Source organism: Bos javanicus, chromosome 28 (genome assembly GCF_032452875.1).
Source record: "Bos javanicus breed banteng chromosome 28, ARS-OSU_banteng_1.0, whole genome shotgun sequence".
In the NCBI taxonomy this organism is placed as follows: domain Eukaryota; kingdom Metazoa; phylum Chordata; class Mammalia; order Artiodactyla; family Bovidae; genus Bos; species Bos javanicus.
In genome coordinates, this window is record NC_083895.1 from 14,537,357 (window position 1) to 14,555,568 (window position 18,212).

General features: G+C 36.3%; 1 protein-coding gene and 1 pseudogene across 2 annotated transcripts in view; both read right to left on the reverse strand.

Annotated features, from left to right (window-relative positions):
• Positions 1 to 16,367, reverse strand: part of LOC133240349 (zinc finger protein 37A-like) — an 81,958-nt gene extending 65,591 nt beyond the window's left edge. Inside the window, exons 1-4 of one of the 2 annotated variants that reach the window (XM_061404969.1) lie at positions 16,132 to 16,367; positions 14,129 to 14,255; positions 13,774 to 13,869; positions 4,604 to 4,703 (exon numbers count right to left, since the gene is read on the reverse strand). In XM_061404969.1, the coding sequence (XP_061260953.1) occupies positions 4,627 to 4,703; positions 13,774 to 13,869; positions 14,129 to 14,255; positions 16,132 to 16,263 (432 nt within the window). In that variant the 5' untranslated portion in view covers positions 16,264 to 16,367 and the 3' untranslated portion in view covers positions 4,604 to 4,626. Of the gene's footprint in view, positions 1 to 4,603; positions 4,707 to 13,773; positions 13,870 to 14,128; positions 14,256 to 16,131 lie in introns of both variants that reach the window. The other variant, XM_061404968.1, reaches the window with a different exon arrangement.
• LOC133240348 (zinc finger protein 33B-like) lies at positions 881 to 4,631 on the reverse strand (annotated as a pseudogene).
• Positions 16,368 to 18,212: the final 1,845 nt, after the last annotated feature.

Genomic DNA, 18,212 nt, shown 5'->3' on the forward strand with positions numbered 1-18,212 from the left:
TGTGGTGGTCTTGCCTTCAAACAAGAGAAGTTTTATGTCATTAACAATGACAGAAGAACTTTTTAAAATATGTAACTGTCATGTATATGATTTATATTTAGGAAACTGTTAACTTATGCTAGATTGTCATTTTCCCCCATTCTCAAAAGTTTACTGGTTTTCCATGTTCTGGCTTGTGGCCTCTAACCATACTATGGAAATGCAGTCACCCAGTGTGAAAGGAGCAGTGAACACCTTCATTTTTATTGCTGAGTGGTATTCTATTGTATGCATATATTACAATTTATTTATTTATTCATCTATTGTTTCTAGTTTTTGATTAAGAATATAGCTGTAATGAACTTAATGTGCATTTTTGTGTAGACATCTGTTTTTATATTGATTGGTTAAATATTGAAGAGCAAGATTTCTGGGTTGTTACAGTTATTATATGTAGTGTCAAGCTTTTCTGACATGGTTGTTCCATTTTACATTTCGGTGATCAGTGTGCAGGAGTTGCAGTTGTTCCAGTTTTGTCAATGCTTCATACTGTCACTTTTTTATATAGCTATTCTAATAGCTATTTTGGAGAAGGCAATGGCACCTCACTCCAGTACTCTTGCTTGGAAAATCCAATGGACAGAGGAGCCTGTTAGGCTGCAGTCCATGGGATTGCTAAGAGTCGGACACGACTGAGCGACTTCACTTTCACTTTTCACTTTCATGCACTGGAGAAGGAAATGGCAGCCCACTCCAGTGTTCTTGCCTGGAGAATCCCAGGGACGGGGAGCCTGGTGGGCTGCCGTCTCTGGGGTCGCACAGAGTCAGACAAGACTGAAGCGACTTAGCAATAGCTATTTTATTTAATTGTGGTTTTCATTTGAATATCCCTGATGAATAATGATGTTAGGCATTTTTAACTTATTTATTGGCCACTGCGTATCTTATTTTGTGAAGCATCAGTTCAAATCATTTGCCACTTTTTAGTTTGGGTTCTTTTATTTAAATGAATCCACTAAAGCAAATATACCCACATGTATAAATACCAAAACAACACATTTGAAGACAAAAGCAAGTTGTATAAAACACTCACTGATATTACTTGTAAAACAATGTTATTACACATATATACATGCAATGATATATATGCATTATTGTAAAAGTATGACATGTGTGGGATCAATATTAACCAAATTTAGAATCTGTGGAAGATGTAAATGGTTACAGGTTGTAGAATGGACTATGAAAAGCTTCCTGTGAATCTGGATGGGGGCACTGAAGTCATATATACTAGAGTATTCTAGCCAGTACACCAGCTCATTCACACTCAATGTTTCTGGTTACTGAACATAGTAAGAGGAAGCAGAACCAGTCCCAAAGCTACCTCTTGCTGATCCTGGCAATTGTTCTGATGTGGATCTAGTCCATTTTGAGATGCCCCAGAGGTAGGCCTGGGGCTGAACCAAACCTTTAGGCAGTACAGTCACCCCTTAGCATCTGCTGGGGATTGGTTCCAGGATATCTCTTTGAATAACAAAATCAGCTGATGCTCAAGTCTTTCACAGTAGGCCCTCCATACCCTCAGGTTCTGCATCTGTGGATTCAACCAACCACAGAACTGCAGATAGGAAAACACAGACATGCAGGAACTGTATTTGCATGAGTAATTACACAGTTGGGGTTCAGATTCATCAAACACATGTAATAACTCATGATGGGGAGGACCATTAGTGACATGTGTTTCTCCAAAAGTAAAATCAGAGACTTAGAAGATTATTCAATGTGTGCTTTTAAAAAAGCTTCACATTCCACAGTTAATATTTTTGTAAATGTCTATTTTCAGTTTTATTTCTATGAAAAAATTTGAAATTACTACAAAACATAACATTTAGAATAAGGAAAATTTCTGTCCATATTTCCTAAGTTGATAGACTTCCTTCAAAACAAACTTCAGCTATAATAAAATCTGAATTCTGTTAAAACCGTCACATTCAAAAAATCTTTAAGATTTCAACTTAGTATCAATTTTCTTGTTCAATAAAATGGCATTTTTTAACATAGGCTAGGTTATTGATATCATCCCTATTATTTGCCTGACATGCAATAAGTACAACTTGTGTATGAAGGTCTCAAAAAACATATAAGATGTTGACAGCTTCCCCCAGGTGTGGTATATCTATTAGTAGTGGCCAACTTCTGGAAGAAAATTTTCTCACATCTGTTTGATTCATAAGATTATCTCCTACTTAAGTTATTTAATAAGCCTTAATTTATATTTCCACACACTCCCTACATATATTAGTAGGGTTTCTTCCACATGTATTCATTTTAAGTTGTCTTATTAACAATATTCATCACATTCATAGTAATTTCTCCCATGGTAACTCTTCCATTTGTTTTAGAATATGACTTAAGAGTAAAAAATTTACCACTTTACATTAATAAGGGCCATGTCCTGTATGAATTTTCCACAGTACTTCAAGGTATGAATAGCTAGGTACTAAGATTTCTCCCATTGCTATTAATATATTTAATAGATTTTCCCCATGTATGTAATTTTGAATATATCGGGAGAACTGATTTCTTAGAGGTTTTCCCAAATTCAATACATTCATAGGCTTTCTCCCTTATGTGCCTTCTCTGATGTACTTTGAGACCTGAGTTGCAACTGAAGGTTTTCCGACAATGACTACACTCATAGGGTTCTTCCCGTGTGTGTTCTCTGATATTTAGTGAGATCTGACTTATGATAGAAGGGCTTCCCACATTCATTACCCTTATAAGGTTTTTCCCCTGTGTGTATCCTCTGATGTACAATAAGGACTGATTTTTCAGAGAAAGATTTCCCACAATCGTTACATTCATAGGGCTTCTCCCCTGTGTGAGTTCTCTGATGTGATCTGAGGACAGAATTGCAAATGAAGGTTTTCCTACACTGATCACAATAATACAACTTCTCCCCTCTGTGTGTTCTCTTATGTACCGTATAGTCAGGCTTATAGTAAAAGGTTTTCCCAAATTTTTTACACACATAGGGTTTCTCCCCTGTGTGAGTTCTCTGGTGAACTGTAAGATATAAATTTCTAGAGAAGAATTTCCTACATTCCTTACATTCATAGGGTTTCTCACCTGTGTGAGTTCTCTGGTGTTTAGTGAGATCCGACTTATTGTAAAAGGTTTTTCCACATTCATTACACTTGTAAGGTTTCTCCCCAGTATGTATTCTCTGATGTACCGTGAGGACTGATTTCTCAGAGAATGATTTCCCACATTCATTACATTCATAGGGTTTCTCCTTTGTGTGTGTTCTCTGGTGTACTTTTAGGCCTGAATTGCGACTGAAGGTTTTCCCACACTCATTACATTAATAGGGTTTCCCCCCTATGTGAGTTTTATGGTGTTTGGTGACATATGACTTATGACAAAAGGTTTTCCCACATACCTTACATTCATATGGTTTCTCACCTGTGTGAGTTCTCTGATGTATTGTAAGGTATGAATTCCTGAAGAATTTCCCACACTGATTACACTTACAGAATTTCTCACCTGCGTGTGTTTTCTGATGTATTGTGAGAACTGAGTTGCTTATGAAGGTTTTCCCGCATTGACTACATTCATAGGTTTCTCCCCTGTGTGAATTCTCTGGTGTATTGTGAGATATGGCTTATGGTAGAAGCTTTTTCCACATTCTTTACATTCATAAGGTTTCTCTCCTGTGTGAGTTCTCTGATGAATTATGAGGTATGAATTCCTAGAGAAGGATTTTCAACATACATTACATTCATAGGGTTTCTCTCCAGTGTGGATTCGCTGATGTAAAGTGAGAAGGAATTTCCTAGAGAAGCATTTCCCACATTCATTACATTCAAAATGTTTCTCTCCTGTATGTACTCTCTGCTGTTTGGTGAGTTTTGACTTTTCACAGAATGCTTTTTCACATTCATTACATTCATAGACCTTGTCTCCTATGCACGTTTTCTGAGTTACATTAAGAACGGACTTCCAGAAAGGTTCCCCCAGGTTATTACATTCAAATGTTCTTTCTCCTGTGTCAAGAAAGTTTGATCTGCTGAAATTATCTACTGTCATTATGTTCGTAATCTTTCAGCTTCAAATGTCTCAAGAGAGGTACCTTTTCAAAGGTTTTACCATATTCATTAAACTCATAAAGACTTTCCCTTATCTTATGGACCATGAGAACTGAATAATTACAGAATGTTTTGTCACATTCATTATGTTCACAAGGACCTTGTATTTTGTGAGCTTGTTTATATGTGATGAAACTGTCTTCTCACAGAAATCTTCACCACATTCTTTATATTCAAAAGACTGCTCTACATGTTTAATTTTCTCATATGGAAAGAAGTCTTCATTTTCACTGACATACTTTCTATTCTGAATTAATTCATAAGGTTTCTCTCTTACATGAGCTTTTCATGGTTAACATGAAGGAATAATTTTTCATATGCACTGAGATCATCAAACTTCTTTCTTAAATAGTTTTTCTCAATAATTAATTCTGAAATATATTTCAAACTCATCCCACTTGTGTCACATTTACAGGGTATTTTTATGAAAGGAACTGGGTATGTGCTGAAATTAAACATTTTTCCTAATACATTACCTCTCTATATAGTCAGTGTTTTGTCATTGATAAATGGAGCTTGCCAGAAATCTGTCGTGCATTTCCTGACTCTGTTCCAGCCGATTAACAATCCTGCAGACTGCTAGAAATAAGCAAAAAACTGTACATTATTAATTTTATTATAATTATGATAAACTTACCCTTATATACAAATACCCTTTTATATGATTGACTCAGTTTCTTTAAATAAGAGTAATCCAAGATGTCTGTGTGCCCCATTGTTTCAGCTTAGAAGAAAGAAACAAAACTTGACACAGTAGAAATGGGGAATAAAAACTCAGAATAAAGACATCTACATTTGACAATGTTTACATAGGTAAATACTTCAAGACTTACTATAGGGGTTAAAAATAAATAAAAGCACAGTGAATAAAGGAAGACATATTTTGGGGAAAAAAGACTGAGCCAGGTCTGAGAAATGTAGAAAACCAGAAAGGAAATGAAGATTAGTATATAAGAGTACCCTGGAGAGATATCAGAGGATTGATTTGATCTTTTGAAGGAAACAAATTAGACGTTATCTAATTTTATTATACTTAATATACTATAGATAAATCTCTATGCTTTACATGTTTCCAGTGTTTCTAGTTGAATTCTCTTTTTAAAATTATTTTAATGTTTTATATATTAATTTATTATACTGATTAAATTTATATAAAATTAAATTTATAGAAAAGCACCAATTTGTTCCTGCATAAGAAGACCTGTAGCAGCCTACTTTCTTATTCTCCCTCTACTCATGTGACTTACAAAGTCTACAAATGTCTACCAGGAATGTAAAATCAAAGAGACAAGAAAGACTGAAAGAGGGCCAGATCTATTTGTTTTCAGTTTTGGTATATTCATATTATTCTCTAAGTTTCTGCAAAAGTTATCTTACCCTACTAACAAATGCTAACTTTTCCTCATCTTAAATTTGCTGTGATGAGTTTAATACATTAATACATTTTTTTAACTTTTAAACAAATCTCTACATTTCTGTGTTTTATTTATATTTAAAACCATGGAGGACCTAACCTAAAATAATTACTGATACTTATATTTATTTACCCTAAGAATTCTCAGCTAGACTTCACCTTATTATCTTCCTATTCAGTATATACAATATAACAATGATGACCTTACTCAAAAACCTGCCCAGATCCCTTTGCTTCCAAGCAACATTAGACAAATTAGACTATAGATACAATTCTAGGGGAAAAAATACTTTTTACCAACTATATTCATATTGGGTATCTATACTATCACACCACAAAGCTATAATAAATGTATTCTTTCTCAAAATGACAGACTATTAGATTGCCAGAAATTGATCAAGTTCAACCAAGACTTTCAGTAAACAGGCTTACATTTCCATTTTGGCTTTGCTCAGAACCTAAACATTAAACATCAGGGAAATTACACTCTGTCATATCTGTTTCCAAATAAATCTTTACAACATCTCTACAATTCCAAGTGATATTTATATTGAAATTTAAAAACAATTACATTCTGTACATCTAATTCTGTCACAACACTGAATAATACTCCTTTGTAGCATCAGATCAGATCAGATCAAATCAGTCGCTCAGTCGTGTACGACTCTTTGCGACCCCATGAATCGCAGCACACCAGGCCTCCCTGTCCATCAACAACTCCTGGAGTTCACTCAGACTCACGTCCATCGAGTCAGTGATGCCATCCAGCCATCTCATCCTCTGTCGTCCCCTCCTCCTCTTGCCCCCAATCCCTCCCAGCATCAGAATCTTTTCCCATGAGTCAACTCTTCACATGAGGTGGCCAAAGAACTGGAGTTTCAGCTTTAGCATCATTCCTTCCAAAGAAATCCCAGGGCTGATCTCCTTCAGAATGGACTGGGTGGATCTCCTTGCAGTCCAAGGGACTCTCAAGAGTCTTCTCCAACACCACAGTTCAAAAGCATCAATTCTTCGGCGCTCAGCCTTCTTCACAGTCCAACTCTCACATCCATACATGACCACAGGAAAAACCATAGCCTTGACTAGATGGACCTTTGTTGGCAAAGTAATGTCTCTGCTTTTGAATATGCTATCTAGGTTGGTCATAACTTTCCTTCCAAGGAGTAAGTGTCTTTTAATTTCATGGCTGCAGTCACCATCTGCAGTGATTTTGGAGCCCAGAAAAATAAAGTCAGCCACTGTTTCCACTGTTTCCCCATCTATTTCCCATGAAGTGATGGGACCACATGCCATGATCTTCATTTTCTGAATGTTGAGCTTTAAGCCAACTTTTTCACTCTCCACTTTCACTTTCATCAAGAGGCTTTTGAGTTCCTCTTCCCTTTCTGCCATAGGGGTGGTGTCATCTGCATATCTGAGGTTATTGATATTTCTCCTGGCAATCTTGATTCCAGCTTGTGCTTCTTCCAGTCCAGCATTTCTCACAATGTACTCTGCATATAAGTTAAATAAACAGGGTGACAATATATAGCCTTGACGTACTCCTTTTCCTATTTGGAACCAGTCTGTTGTTCCATGTCCAGTTCTAACTGTTGCTTCCTGACCTGCATACAGATTTCTCAAGAGGCAGATCAGGTGGTCTGGTATTCCCATCTCTTTCAGAATTTTCCACAGTTTATTGTGATCCACACAGTCACCCTAACCCTTTGTAGCATAAACAACCTCTATTAACTGCTAAAATTTAAAATATTCAGCTGTCTTTTTTTTCTCCTCCTTTTTCTAACTGAAATCTATGATCTTACAAGTATTTACCTCAGATTTCCTTTGAGTACTGGAATTAGTGGTTCTTAACTAGTCGTGTGGTTTCAAAAACACAAATCTCAAGTTTTGTTCAAACCTTTAATTTCTGAACAGGAATCTAGAGGTTTATAACTCAATATCTGAATTGAAAAGTTATTTTCTTTCAGTGTTGTCTGAATGAATCAATATAAAGGGCCTCTCATTCATCAAGAGTTACAATTAAGAAATGATCCAATATCCATTATAAGTTATATAACAAAATAAGATAGGCTCTCTTTGGAGAAAGTATAACATAGATAAGAAAATAGCCTCTTTCAATATCCATACACTACCAAGAATCAGAATCTATAGCTGATAAGGCAAATCAAAACAAGCAAGAAACATTTCAAAAAGCTGGGGAAACAAAATAAAAAAACAATCTAAAAAGGAGAGTAAAAACAAAAGCTAAAAAATGTTAATAATGACAATAACAGGAAAATTAACAAACTATCACCACAACCCAGGCTCTGCTCCATGTACTTTCACATACTAATTCATGAGAATCATTAAGTATACAGAATCCAAGACATAGCTGTAGGAAAGGAAAGCATATATATGGATCATATTCATGAAGGATTAAATGGGAGTTTAGCACCCCCAGTTTTGTTCCACAGAGATGAGATATAGCAGTATTTTAAGCATGATTAAAAAAGAAAAACTTAGATGTCATATATTACATTTTGGGGAAAAAGTAACTCAAGTTAATAACATGATAAACTAAATAGTTTGGGGGGAATATAATTTCATTTGGAAATTAGAACAAACTAAAAGAATATGGTTAGTGTTTTGGGTGGTCTCAGTGGAAAATGAGAAAATAAAAATATTTTTAATGCTTTTACAAAAGTATAACAATAGTATCTGTAAGAAAGGATGAGAGAAAAATAAAATGATGGTATGTCAGTTTTAAGAGTAGAAGGTTCATAGAATCTAATGAATGAAAATAAGTATGGAAGATTGTGCTTTGTGAATGATGATTTCAATAGTAGTTCTTGCTATACTGGATGAACTGGAGTATCCTATGAGAGATACTCTGCAGACAGGTAAAACATTGAATACTGCAAAAGCAAAAGATGCTAAAGACAAATATCAAGTCACTAAAATCTGATGTCTTAGAGATTAATTTTATTTTTGAAGATCCAATGTGACAATTTTACTTCTGATTGGTAAATTTAGTCCTTACACAATTATGGTCATTATTATATCACATTGTCTCCTACATTTTACTTTCTGCTTTATATCTGTCAGCTTTATCACTACTTCTACTCTACCTTTCTTCCTTTGTTTTAGACTGATTTGGTTTTTTGTTATTTTTTCCATTTTCTCCTCTATACAACTTTGAAAGTTATACACACCTGTTTCTCCACTTTAGGTGGCTGTCCCTTAAATTTTGTCATTAATATTTAACTTAAAATCTAAAGTGATTCTATAATCTGAAACTCTTTTTCTAACAGAAGAATCAAATGCAATTTGATCAACTCCCAATTCAATTATGAAACTGTCTTTTAGTATATCATAGTCTTTTTTAGCCGTACAAATTAGGTATCATAATTATTTTTACCCATATATTATTTAGACTTACCCATAAGTTTACTAATTTCTTGTTGCTTACCACTCCTCTCAAGTATTCTTTAGGTTTCATTTTTTTTCTCTTCCTGTAGTATCTCTGTTAGAATTATACTAACAAAATTATACAGTAAAAGGTATTGCTTCTATAATTTATTTCAGAACCAATCCAAATTTAACGATATATCCTGACAAAGATTCTCTCCTTGACTAAATTTTAGTTAAGCTCCTCTGAGACCTATTCTTGACTAGGTCTCAACCTTGCCTTTCGTGTCTGTTTCTCCTGAGCAGTTTTAGCAAGAATCCTTGTCAGTCTAGGGAGAATCTCCTCACCCTTGGTATTTCCTCACCCAAAGTTCCTCATGTTTCAACCTTGATATCTAAACCCTTGGCCTGAATTTAGCAAGAATTCTGTAAGGTCAGTTTAGCAAGAATCTCCTTACTCTTGATGTTAACTCTTAGTAATTTTCTATTCACTTACCCCTTCACTCTGTTGGCTACAAATCCTCAGCTGTCTTTGCTGTATTTAGAGTTGAACTCAGTTTTAGAAAAAAAACTTTATCCCCCTACTGCAATAGCTAATGAATAAAACCTATATCGCCTTTAACTAGTATCTGGCTTTATTTCTCTTAGACAAATCTCATCGTTTAAAAAATAGTTTCCTGAGTTCATTATTCTAGATTGACTTTTTTTTTTTTTTGCTTCAATTTAGATGTCTCTAGCAGTGTCTCACACCACCCTTATGGCAGAAAGTGAAGAGGAACTAAAAAGCCTCTTGAAAGTGAAAGAGGAGAGTGAATAAGTTGGCTTAAAGCTCAACATTCAGAAAACTAAGACCATGGCATCTGGTCCCATCACTTCATGGGAAATAGATAGGGAAACAGTGTCAGACTTTATTTTTGGGGGCTCCAAAATCACTGCAGATGGTGATTGCAGCCATGAAGTTAAAAGACACTTACTCCTTGGAAGGAAAGTTATGACCAACCTAGACAACATATTAAAAAGCAGAGACGTTACTTTGCCAACAAAGGTCCATCTAGTCAAGGCTAAGGTTTTTCCAGTAGTCATGTACGGATGTGAGAGTTGGACTGTGAAGAAAGCTGAGCGCCGAAGAATTGATGCTTTTGAACTGTGGTGTTGAAGAAAACTTTTGAGAGTCCCTTGGGCTGCAAGGAGATCCAACCAGTCCATTCTAAAGGAGATCGGTCCTGGGTGTTCTTTGGAAGGAATGATGCTAAAGCTGAAACTCCAGTACTTTGGCCATCTCATGCGAAGAGCTGATTCATTGGAAAAGACTCTGATGTTGGGAGGGATTGGGGGCAGGAGAAGGGGACAACAGAGGATGAGATGGCTGGATGGCATCACCAACTTGATGGACGTGAGTTTGGGTGAATGCCGGGAGTTGGTGATGGACAGAGAGGCCTGGTGTGCTGCAATTCATGGGGTCGCAAAGAGTCGGACACAGCTGAGCAACTGAACTGAACTCAACTGAGCAGTGTCTCATTCCTTAGGAGGCAATGTGACTTTCCCTCTGGCTGTTATTAAGATTTTCTATTTTGGAGAAGGAATTGCTTTTATGGAATGCATATTGAATCTCTTTTATTCCCTGTTATTTACTTCAAATTTTATGTCAGTTTCTTCTTGCTTATCTTTCTCATCTTTCTCATCTTTTAGCAGCAGCAGCAGATTTCTTGAATTCTTCTATCACAATAGTAATTGATGCATTATCCTATTTAAAATTCATGATTCAATATTTTATAACATTTCTTATGTACTTTATAACTACTATGATCATGCTTCTGCTGCTGCTAAGTTGCTTCAGTCGTGTCCGACTCTGTGAGACCCCACAGACAGCAACCCACCAGGCTTCTCTGTCCCTGGGATTCTCCAGGCAAGAATACTGGAGTGGGTTGCCATTTCCTTCTCCAATGCATGAAGTGAAAAGTGAAAGTGAAGTCACTCAGTCATGTCCGACTCTTTGAGACCCCATGGACTGTAGCCTACCAGGCTCCTCCATCCACGGGATTTTCCAGGCAAGAGTACTGGAGTGAGATGCCACTGCCTTCTCCCTGTGATCATAAGACAACTTTATCTAATCTACTACTTTTGTTACCTTTTCCACCCCTTTTTTCTTGTAATTGTCTTGAATGAATTTGTGCTGGTTCCTTTTTGATTATTCAGCTTCAAAGAACATGAGCTTTTTAAGAAACAGCCAACTAGATGAGGTTTACTTGGGAGAAGGAATAGAGCCATGTCTTAGGCCAACAGGATAATTCCTTATGAACAAGTGCTTTACACACATACCAGACTCGGTATATAGATCAACTCAGATCTGCATTCCTTTCTCAACAGAGTAGCAAGTGGCTTGTTCTGTTGGTAATCATGGAGTCAGGGTTGGCACCACTGCAGCTACCAACTGAGGAACACCAAAAGTTGTGCTGACTTCACAGAGACTACATTGCCTAAGGAGCTGAACTGGAGCCATGAAGACTCTGGCTTCCCCAGCAGTTACCTAGAGAGGCTGTTTGATATAATCCATAAGTGAGAGGGAGTTAAACACTCTACAGACCAGTCTTATCTAATGAGAGAGGAACAAGAAGACAGAAACTTCCCTTCCACCTCTCTGGCAGACTGTTTGAGGACACAGTGGTTCACATGAAGACTATGAAGTCTTGCTGACTGTTAAACCAGAGGTGCTTATCATACAGCCATAGCTAACTAGGTAATGGCCCCTTTGTACCTACCATTCCTCTTCACCAGCCTTACTCCTCATTTGCTCATTTTTTAAGGTGATCTGTACATGAGTTTGATTAAGCTCCAGGAATTGGTGGTGGACAGGGAAGCCTGGCGTGCAGCAGTCCATGGGGTCACAAAGAGTTGGACACGACTGAGTGACTGAACTGACTGTACATCCCAGCTAATTACTATCAAGTACGTTTTTGCTTTAAATTCAGTGTTCTAGGATTACCCACTAAAACAGCATGTAAGTTCATTAACCCACATTTAGGTGTCTAAGAGGGTTTTTTTTTTTCCCCCACAAACAGAAAGTCTCTTCTTACATTGTCAGAGAAATAAGACTGCTACTTAAAAATACGGTTTAAGTATCTGTTTCCACACTTAGCCCTAATGAGTTTGCTTTACAGAACCAAACTGTATCCAAAGAAGTTCTACCTCCCTGGGGGCAACATTGTGGTTAATCTAAAGGTTAGGTTTCACACCTCAAGGGTATTTACTTGACTTTGTCCCCGAAAAGTACTTTGCCAATTTCTCTTACTAAGAGAAATGCTTTTTTCCATCCACCTGCCATAAATATACTCCTACTTGAGTTTTTCAGTGATTTTAACACTTTTATACTTGTGCTGATTTGCGATTTTAGATATTCTCTAGTGTCATAAACTGAATTTGTATTGCTCATTTATATTAATGATTCTGGATGACCTGAGGCAAGGATGGAGAAAATGCTGACTTCACACATCCTTCTTCAAAGAAGTTCACTCTGTCCTTTAAATACTGTCTTCACTTAGCTATAGGACACCACATTCTCCACCCAATCTGCAAATGCTTCTTCTCTTTTTTCTGCTGAGCCATCTCATTCTCATATCTTCTGAAAGGTAGTGTCCCAGGGTATAAGCCTTAAGACCTTTCAAATATGTGCATTCCTCCTCCTAAGGAGAGACGTTATCTAATCCCTTAGCTTTAAATACTACATTTTGAAGCTTTAAATACTGTGATAGCTGACACTTTTCAAATAAATATCTACCACCTGGATTCTTCCCTAATCTACTTCTGCTTATATACCCAAATGCTGATTCACAAGTAAACCTGAATATTTTATAGTCACCTGAAACTTGATGTGTGCAATTTAAACTCCTATTGACTCCTCCCAAACTGTTTCTCCCCATTTTTCCCCAATCTTGGCAATTGGTGCTCATTGATCCAGTTTTTCTGGATGAAATCCTTGGAGTCTTTCTTGATTCTTGTCTTTTTTTCATATTCCTTGTCCAATTCAACAGCAAATCTTATAGGTTCCCACCCTCAAAATACATCCATAAGCCAATCACTTTTATTCTTCCTCACCACTTTCAACCAAGGATAAGCTACCTTCACATTTACACAGACAGAAATACTATTCTGATTGATGTTCTTGCTTTCAGCCCTCTTCCCCCAATATTTTCTTCACTCAGCAGTTAGAGAGATCAATTTAAAAGACATACCAATGTATGTTGCTTACTGGGTTAAATTATGCCAATGGCTTCTCATCTCAGAATAAAATCAAAGTCCTTATCATGGCCCAAATAGCCCTACATAATTTGAGCTCCCAGTGCCTTTACAATGCCAACTCTTACTATTCATTGCTCATTCTCTTCCCCCAATCCAGAGTGATATTTATGTGTCCTCAAACACATCAAATACATCCCTGCCTTAGTAGACTGACATTTGATGTTACCTTTGCCATCAAGACTCTCCACGATTCTCATTCTCATTTTATTCAAGTTGATATCATCAGAAAGCCCTTCTTGATATCCTTTCTAAAGTATAACACTCCATCATTCTTACCCTTCTCGATTTCCTTGGTATTTAGTGGCAAATTTTATGTATATACATGTGTTATTGTTTTTTGATTGTCCTTCTCTCCCTATCAGAATGTAATCTCCATGAGGTCAGGGGTGAAATTTAGTTCACTGGTGTATTTCCAACACCTAAAACCTGAGTGATGCTCGTGGGTACTCAATATTTGTTGAATAAAAAAATGAACATATGAGCAACAATTAAGAATAAAAAGAATTCATACCTGTCACCAGGTGTCCTGCTTAACACACCCTAACTCACCTGGGTAGCTCTGGCTTGGAGACTCTGCCTCTAATACCCATGGATGCTCTCCTTGTTCCAACTTGAAGATCAGTTCTGGTTTAGGGATGCAATACCCTGTGAACAGGAAATGACATGGGAATTGGGCTATACTCACAGGCTTTGGGGCTTCTGAAGAAAACAGAAAATGAAGCTTCAGACACCCATTTCAAACTTTTACTAGAAAAAGAAAAACATTCTTTATAGTGTTTCAACAATCCTTCTAATCACCCTAAATCTGAAGCCTAAATATGATCAAACCCAAAAAAGCTTCCACAGGATTTAGCAACCAAGCAAGGATGTGCAACTAGGAATCTACATGGAAAACAATCCCTACCCACTGAGATGAGGTGACTATAGTTCTCCAGCATCACATCCCTGTACAGGGTCCTCTGAGCAGGGTCCAGCTTCTGCCATTCCTCCTGAGTGAAGCCCACAGTTACATCCTCAAATGATAAGGATCCCTGAAATAGCACATTTGTGTTCAAATTCAAGTAACGTAACTGGGAGACATGGAAAATATGCATGAAGTGGTTATACTGTTCACTATTCAGAATTAATAAAAAAGTGTGTGATGTCTACTTTTGCATTCTACTTGGTTGGAGAGGGAGAAATCATAATAGATATTCCCTACTATTGTTATAAGTTATTGGTGCCTGCAAGCCATAAAGAACTCTCCTACTTTGGGGGAATCTGAAGACAAAGCAATGTTATTTTTATCAAGGTGCATATAATCTGAAAACAAACATACATGCATATAACTACAATAAGAGGTTATTATAGTGAGAAGATGTGCAAAGTTGATAGAGATTACAAAGGGGACAAAAGATCTATTCCTGCTATTAGGGTAGGTTTCACTGAGGAGGTTAAAAAAAATATTAGAGTAATATTCATGAACATAGGGCCACAGCATAACCATGTATACATCTAAAATATATAGTTAAAAGAATAACAATTAGCACATAAGAGAGTGCCATTCAGGACTATGATAAGATTAAAAGCTATAGAGGTATTCAAGGAATGAGTTATTGAATAATTTTGGACCTAACACCTGTAGAATAGGGGTGTCCAAAATATCTGGTTACTCTTGCATCTGGGAAATTTATTTACAAATTTATGATTTAGAAAAAAATGTAGGTAGGCACCTGAGTATTTACTTCCCATAACTGAAGACTGTTTCACAGTTTTCATCAAGAGTAGATTCCATCTCAAGAAACCACTTTCTTCGCTCATTTATAAGAAGCAACTCCTCATCAGTAAAGTTGTACCAAGAGATTGGAGTAATTCAGTAACATCCTCATGCTCCACTTTCGATTCTAGTTCTCTTGCTATTTCTACCATATCTGCAATTACTTCCTCCACTGAAGTCTTCAATTCCTCAAAGTCATCCATGAGGGCTGAAATCCTTCCAAATGACTGTTAATGTTGATACATAAACCTCTTCCTATGAATCAAAAACATTCCTAATGGTTTCCAGAATGGTGAATCATTTCCAGAAGGTTTTTAACTTACTTTACCAGATCCATCAGAAGAATCATTATCTATGGCATCTAAAACCTTACAAAATGTATTTCTTAAATAATAAGATGTGAACAGCAAAACCACTCCTAGATCTGTGGGCTGCAGATGTTGTATTAGTAGGCGTTGAAAACAACATTAATCTCATTGTACATCTCAATCAGAGCTCTTGGATGACTAGGTGCACTGTCAACAAACAGTAATATTTTGAAAGGAATTTTTTTTTCTGAGCAGTAAGTCTCAATAGTGGGCTTAAAATATTTACCAAACCATGTTGTAAACCAATGTGAGGTCATCCAGGCTCTGTTCTTCCATTTACAGAGCAAAAGCAGAGAAGATTCTTAAGGGACCTAGGACTTTTCATATGCCAAATGAGCACTGGCTTCAACTTAAAGTCAACAGTTGCAATAGCCCCTAACAAGAGAGTCAGCCTGTCCTTTGAAGCCAGGCATTGACTTCTCTCTAGCTATGAAAGACCTGGATGGCATCTTCAAATTTTTTTAAAAATTGACATTTTAATGATTAAAAAAAAAAGATTTATTTATTTTGATGTGCTGGATCTTAGGTGCAGCACATGGAATCTTCACTGTGGCACGTGGGATCTTTTAGTTGCATTATGTAAGAACTTTAGTTGCAACATATGAACTCTTAGTTGCAGCATGCAGAATCTAGTTCCCTGACCAGGGATCAAACCTGGGCCCCCTGCACTGGGAACATGGAGTCTTAGCCACTGGACCACCAGGGAAGTTCTGTCTTTTTCTGGCTATAGGATGTTTTGTCTACACTGAAAATCTATTCAGTATACCCACCTTCACTAATTACCTTAGCTAGATCTCCTGGATAACTTACTGCAGTTTCTACAACAGCACCTGCTGCTTCACCTTGCACTTTGATGGTGTGGAGACAGCTTCTTTCCTTAAACCTCATGAACCAGTCTCTGCTAACTTCAAACATTTCTTCTGATGCTTTCCTCACCTCTTTCAGCCTTCATGGAATTGAAGAAAAGAGAATTAGGGTCTTCCTCTGGATTAGGTTTTCATTTAAGGGAATGTTGTGGCTTGTTTCATTTTCTATCCAAACCACTAAAACTTTCATATCATAAAAAGGCTGTTTTACTTTCTTATCATGTGTGTGTTTACTGGAGTAGCACTTTTAATTTCCTTTAAGTACTTTTCTTTTGCATTCATAACTTAATTAACAGTTTGGTGCAAGAGGCCTAGTTTTTGGTCTGTCTAGGCTTTCAAAATGCTTTCCTCACTAAATTTAATCATTTCCAGCTTTTGATTTAAAGTGAGAGATGTATGACTCTTACTTTCACTTTGACACTGAGAGGCCATTGTAGAGTTATTAACTGGTCTAATGCCAATACTTTTTTGTCTCAGGGAATGTGGAGGCCTGAGGAAAGGTAAAGAAACTTGGAAACAGCTGGTTGGTAGAACGGCCAAAATACATACAATATGTAAGTTAATCTTACATGAATGTGGTTTGTGGGGGTCCAAAACAATTACAATAGTAACATCAAAGATCACTGATCACAGATCACCATGACAAATATAATAATAATGAAAAAGTTGAAATATTGTGAAAATTACCAAAATATGACACATTGATATGAAGCCCGTATGCTTTTGGAACAATGTGCCAAAGACTCAATGCAGGGTTAACATAAACCTTCAACTTATTAAAAAATAATAATAATGCAGTATCTGTTAAGTGCAATAAAGCAAAGCACAATAAAACAAAGTATGCCTGTATTACACATGACAATGAAAAAATGGAAATGACAAGTGTCTTTCAGTAAAGAAATGGAAAACTAAAATGCGGTATGGTCTCATAATAAGACATTATGTGGCTTTAATAAATACAGTATTAATCAACTTGGACCAATCTTAAATAAATATTAGAATTTTTAAAAAGTCCCTCTGTGACTCTAGACAGATATTATCTTTGCCTCCCCTTCACTTCTGATGGTAGCCAGTAATATGTGACAATCTTTAGATTGAAGGTGCAATACTCCAATCTCTGCTTCTGTAATCAGACAGTGTTCTCCCCATTTGTCTCTATCCTGGTGATACTGTGATATAGTAAGGATTATATATTCTTGTCTCTGGCAAGAAGAAAGACAATAAAAATTAGAGAGATAAATAAGTGGAGTATAAAAATAGAATGAACAAAGCCAAAAGTTGCTTCTCTGAAAATAAATCAACAAAATTAACAAACCTTTAGCCAGACTGACAAATAAAAAAGAGAAAAGACTCAAAATATTAAAATCAGAAATGAAAATACTTTTACTGACCTAACAGAAATAAAAAGAAAATAAAAATAAAAAGACAATACTACAAACAATTATATGTCAAAAAATTAGAAACTTAAATGAATAAATTCCTAGAAACACAGAAATAACCAATTGACTCAGGAAGAAATACAAAAAATAAATAGCAAGCAAAGAGATCAAATCAGTAATCAAAAATCTCTCAACAAAGGAAAGTCCAGAACCAGATGACTTCACTGGTGAATTTTAGCAAACATTTAAAGAAGAATTAACACTAATTCTTCCCAAACTCTTCCAAAAATAAATGGAAGAAATAGTCAACCCCTGAAAAAAACAGGGGTTAGGGGTGATGACCTCAGTGCAGTTAGAGTTGGCCCTCCTTATCTGTTTCTGCATCTGTAGACTCAACCAACTGTGGACTGTGCAGTACTATAATATTTAGCACTTAAAAAAATCTACATGAGTGGACCTATGCAGGTTAAACCTATATAGTTCAAGGATAAACTGTAATTCTTAATTCAATGAGGCCAGTGTTAATTACCCTAATATTTAAGCCAAATAAAGGAATCACAATGAAATGAAATTAAGGTCAATATGCCTTATGAATATAAATGTAATATACTCAACAAAA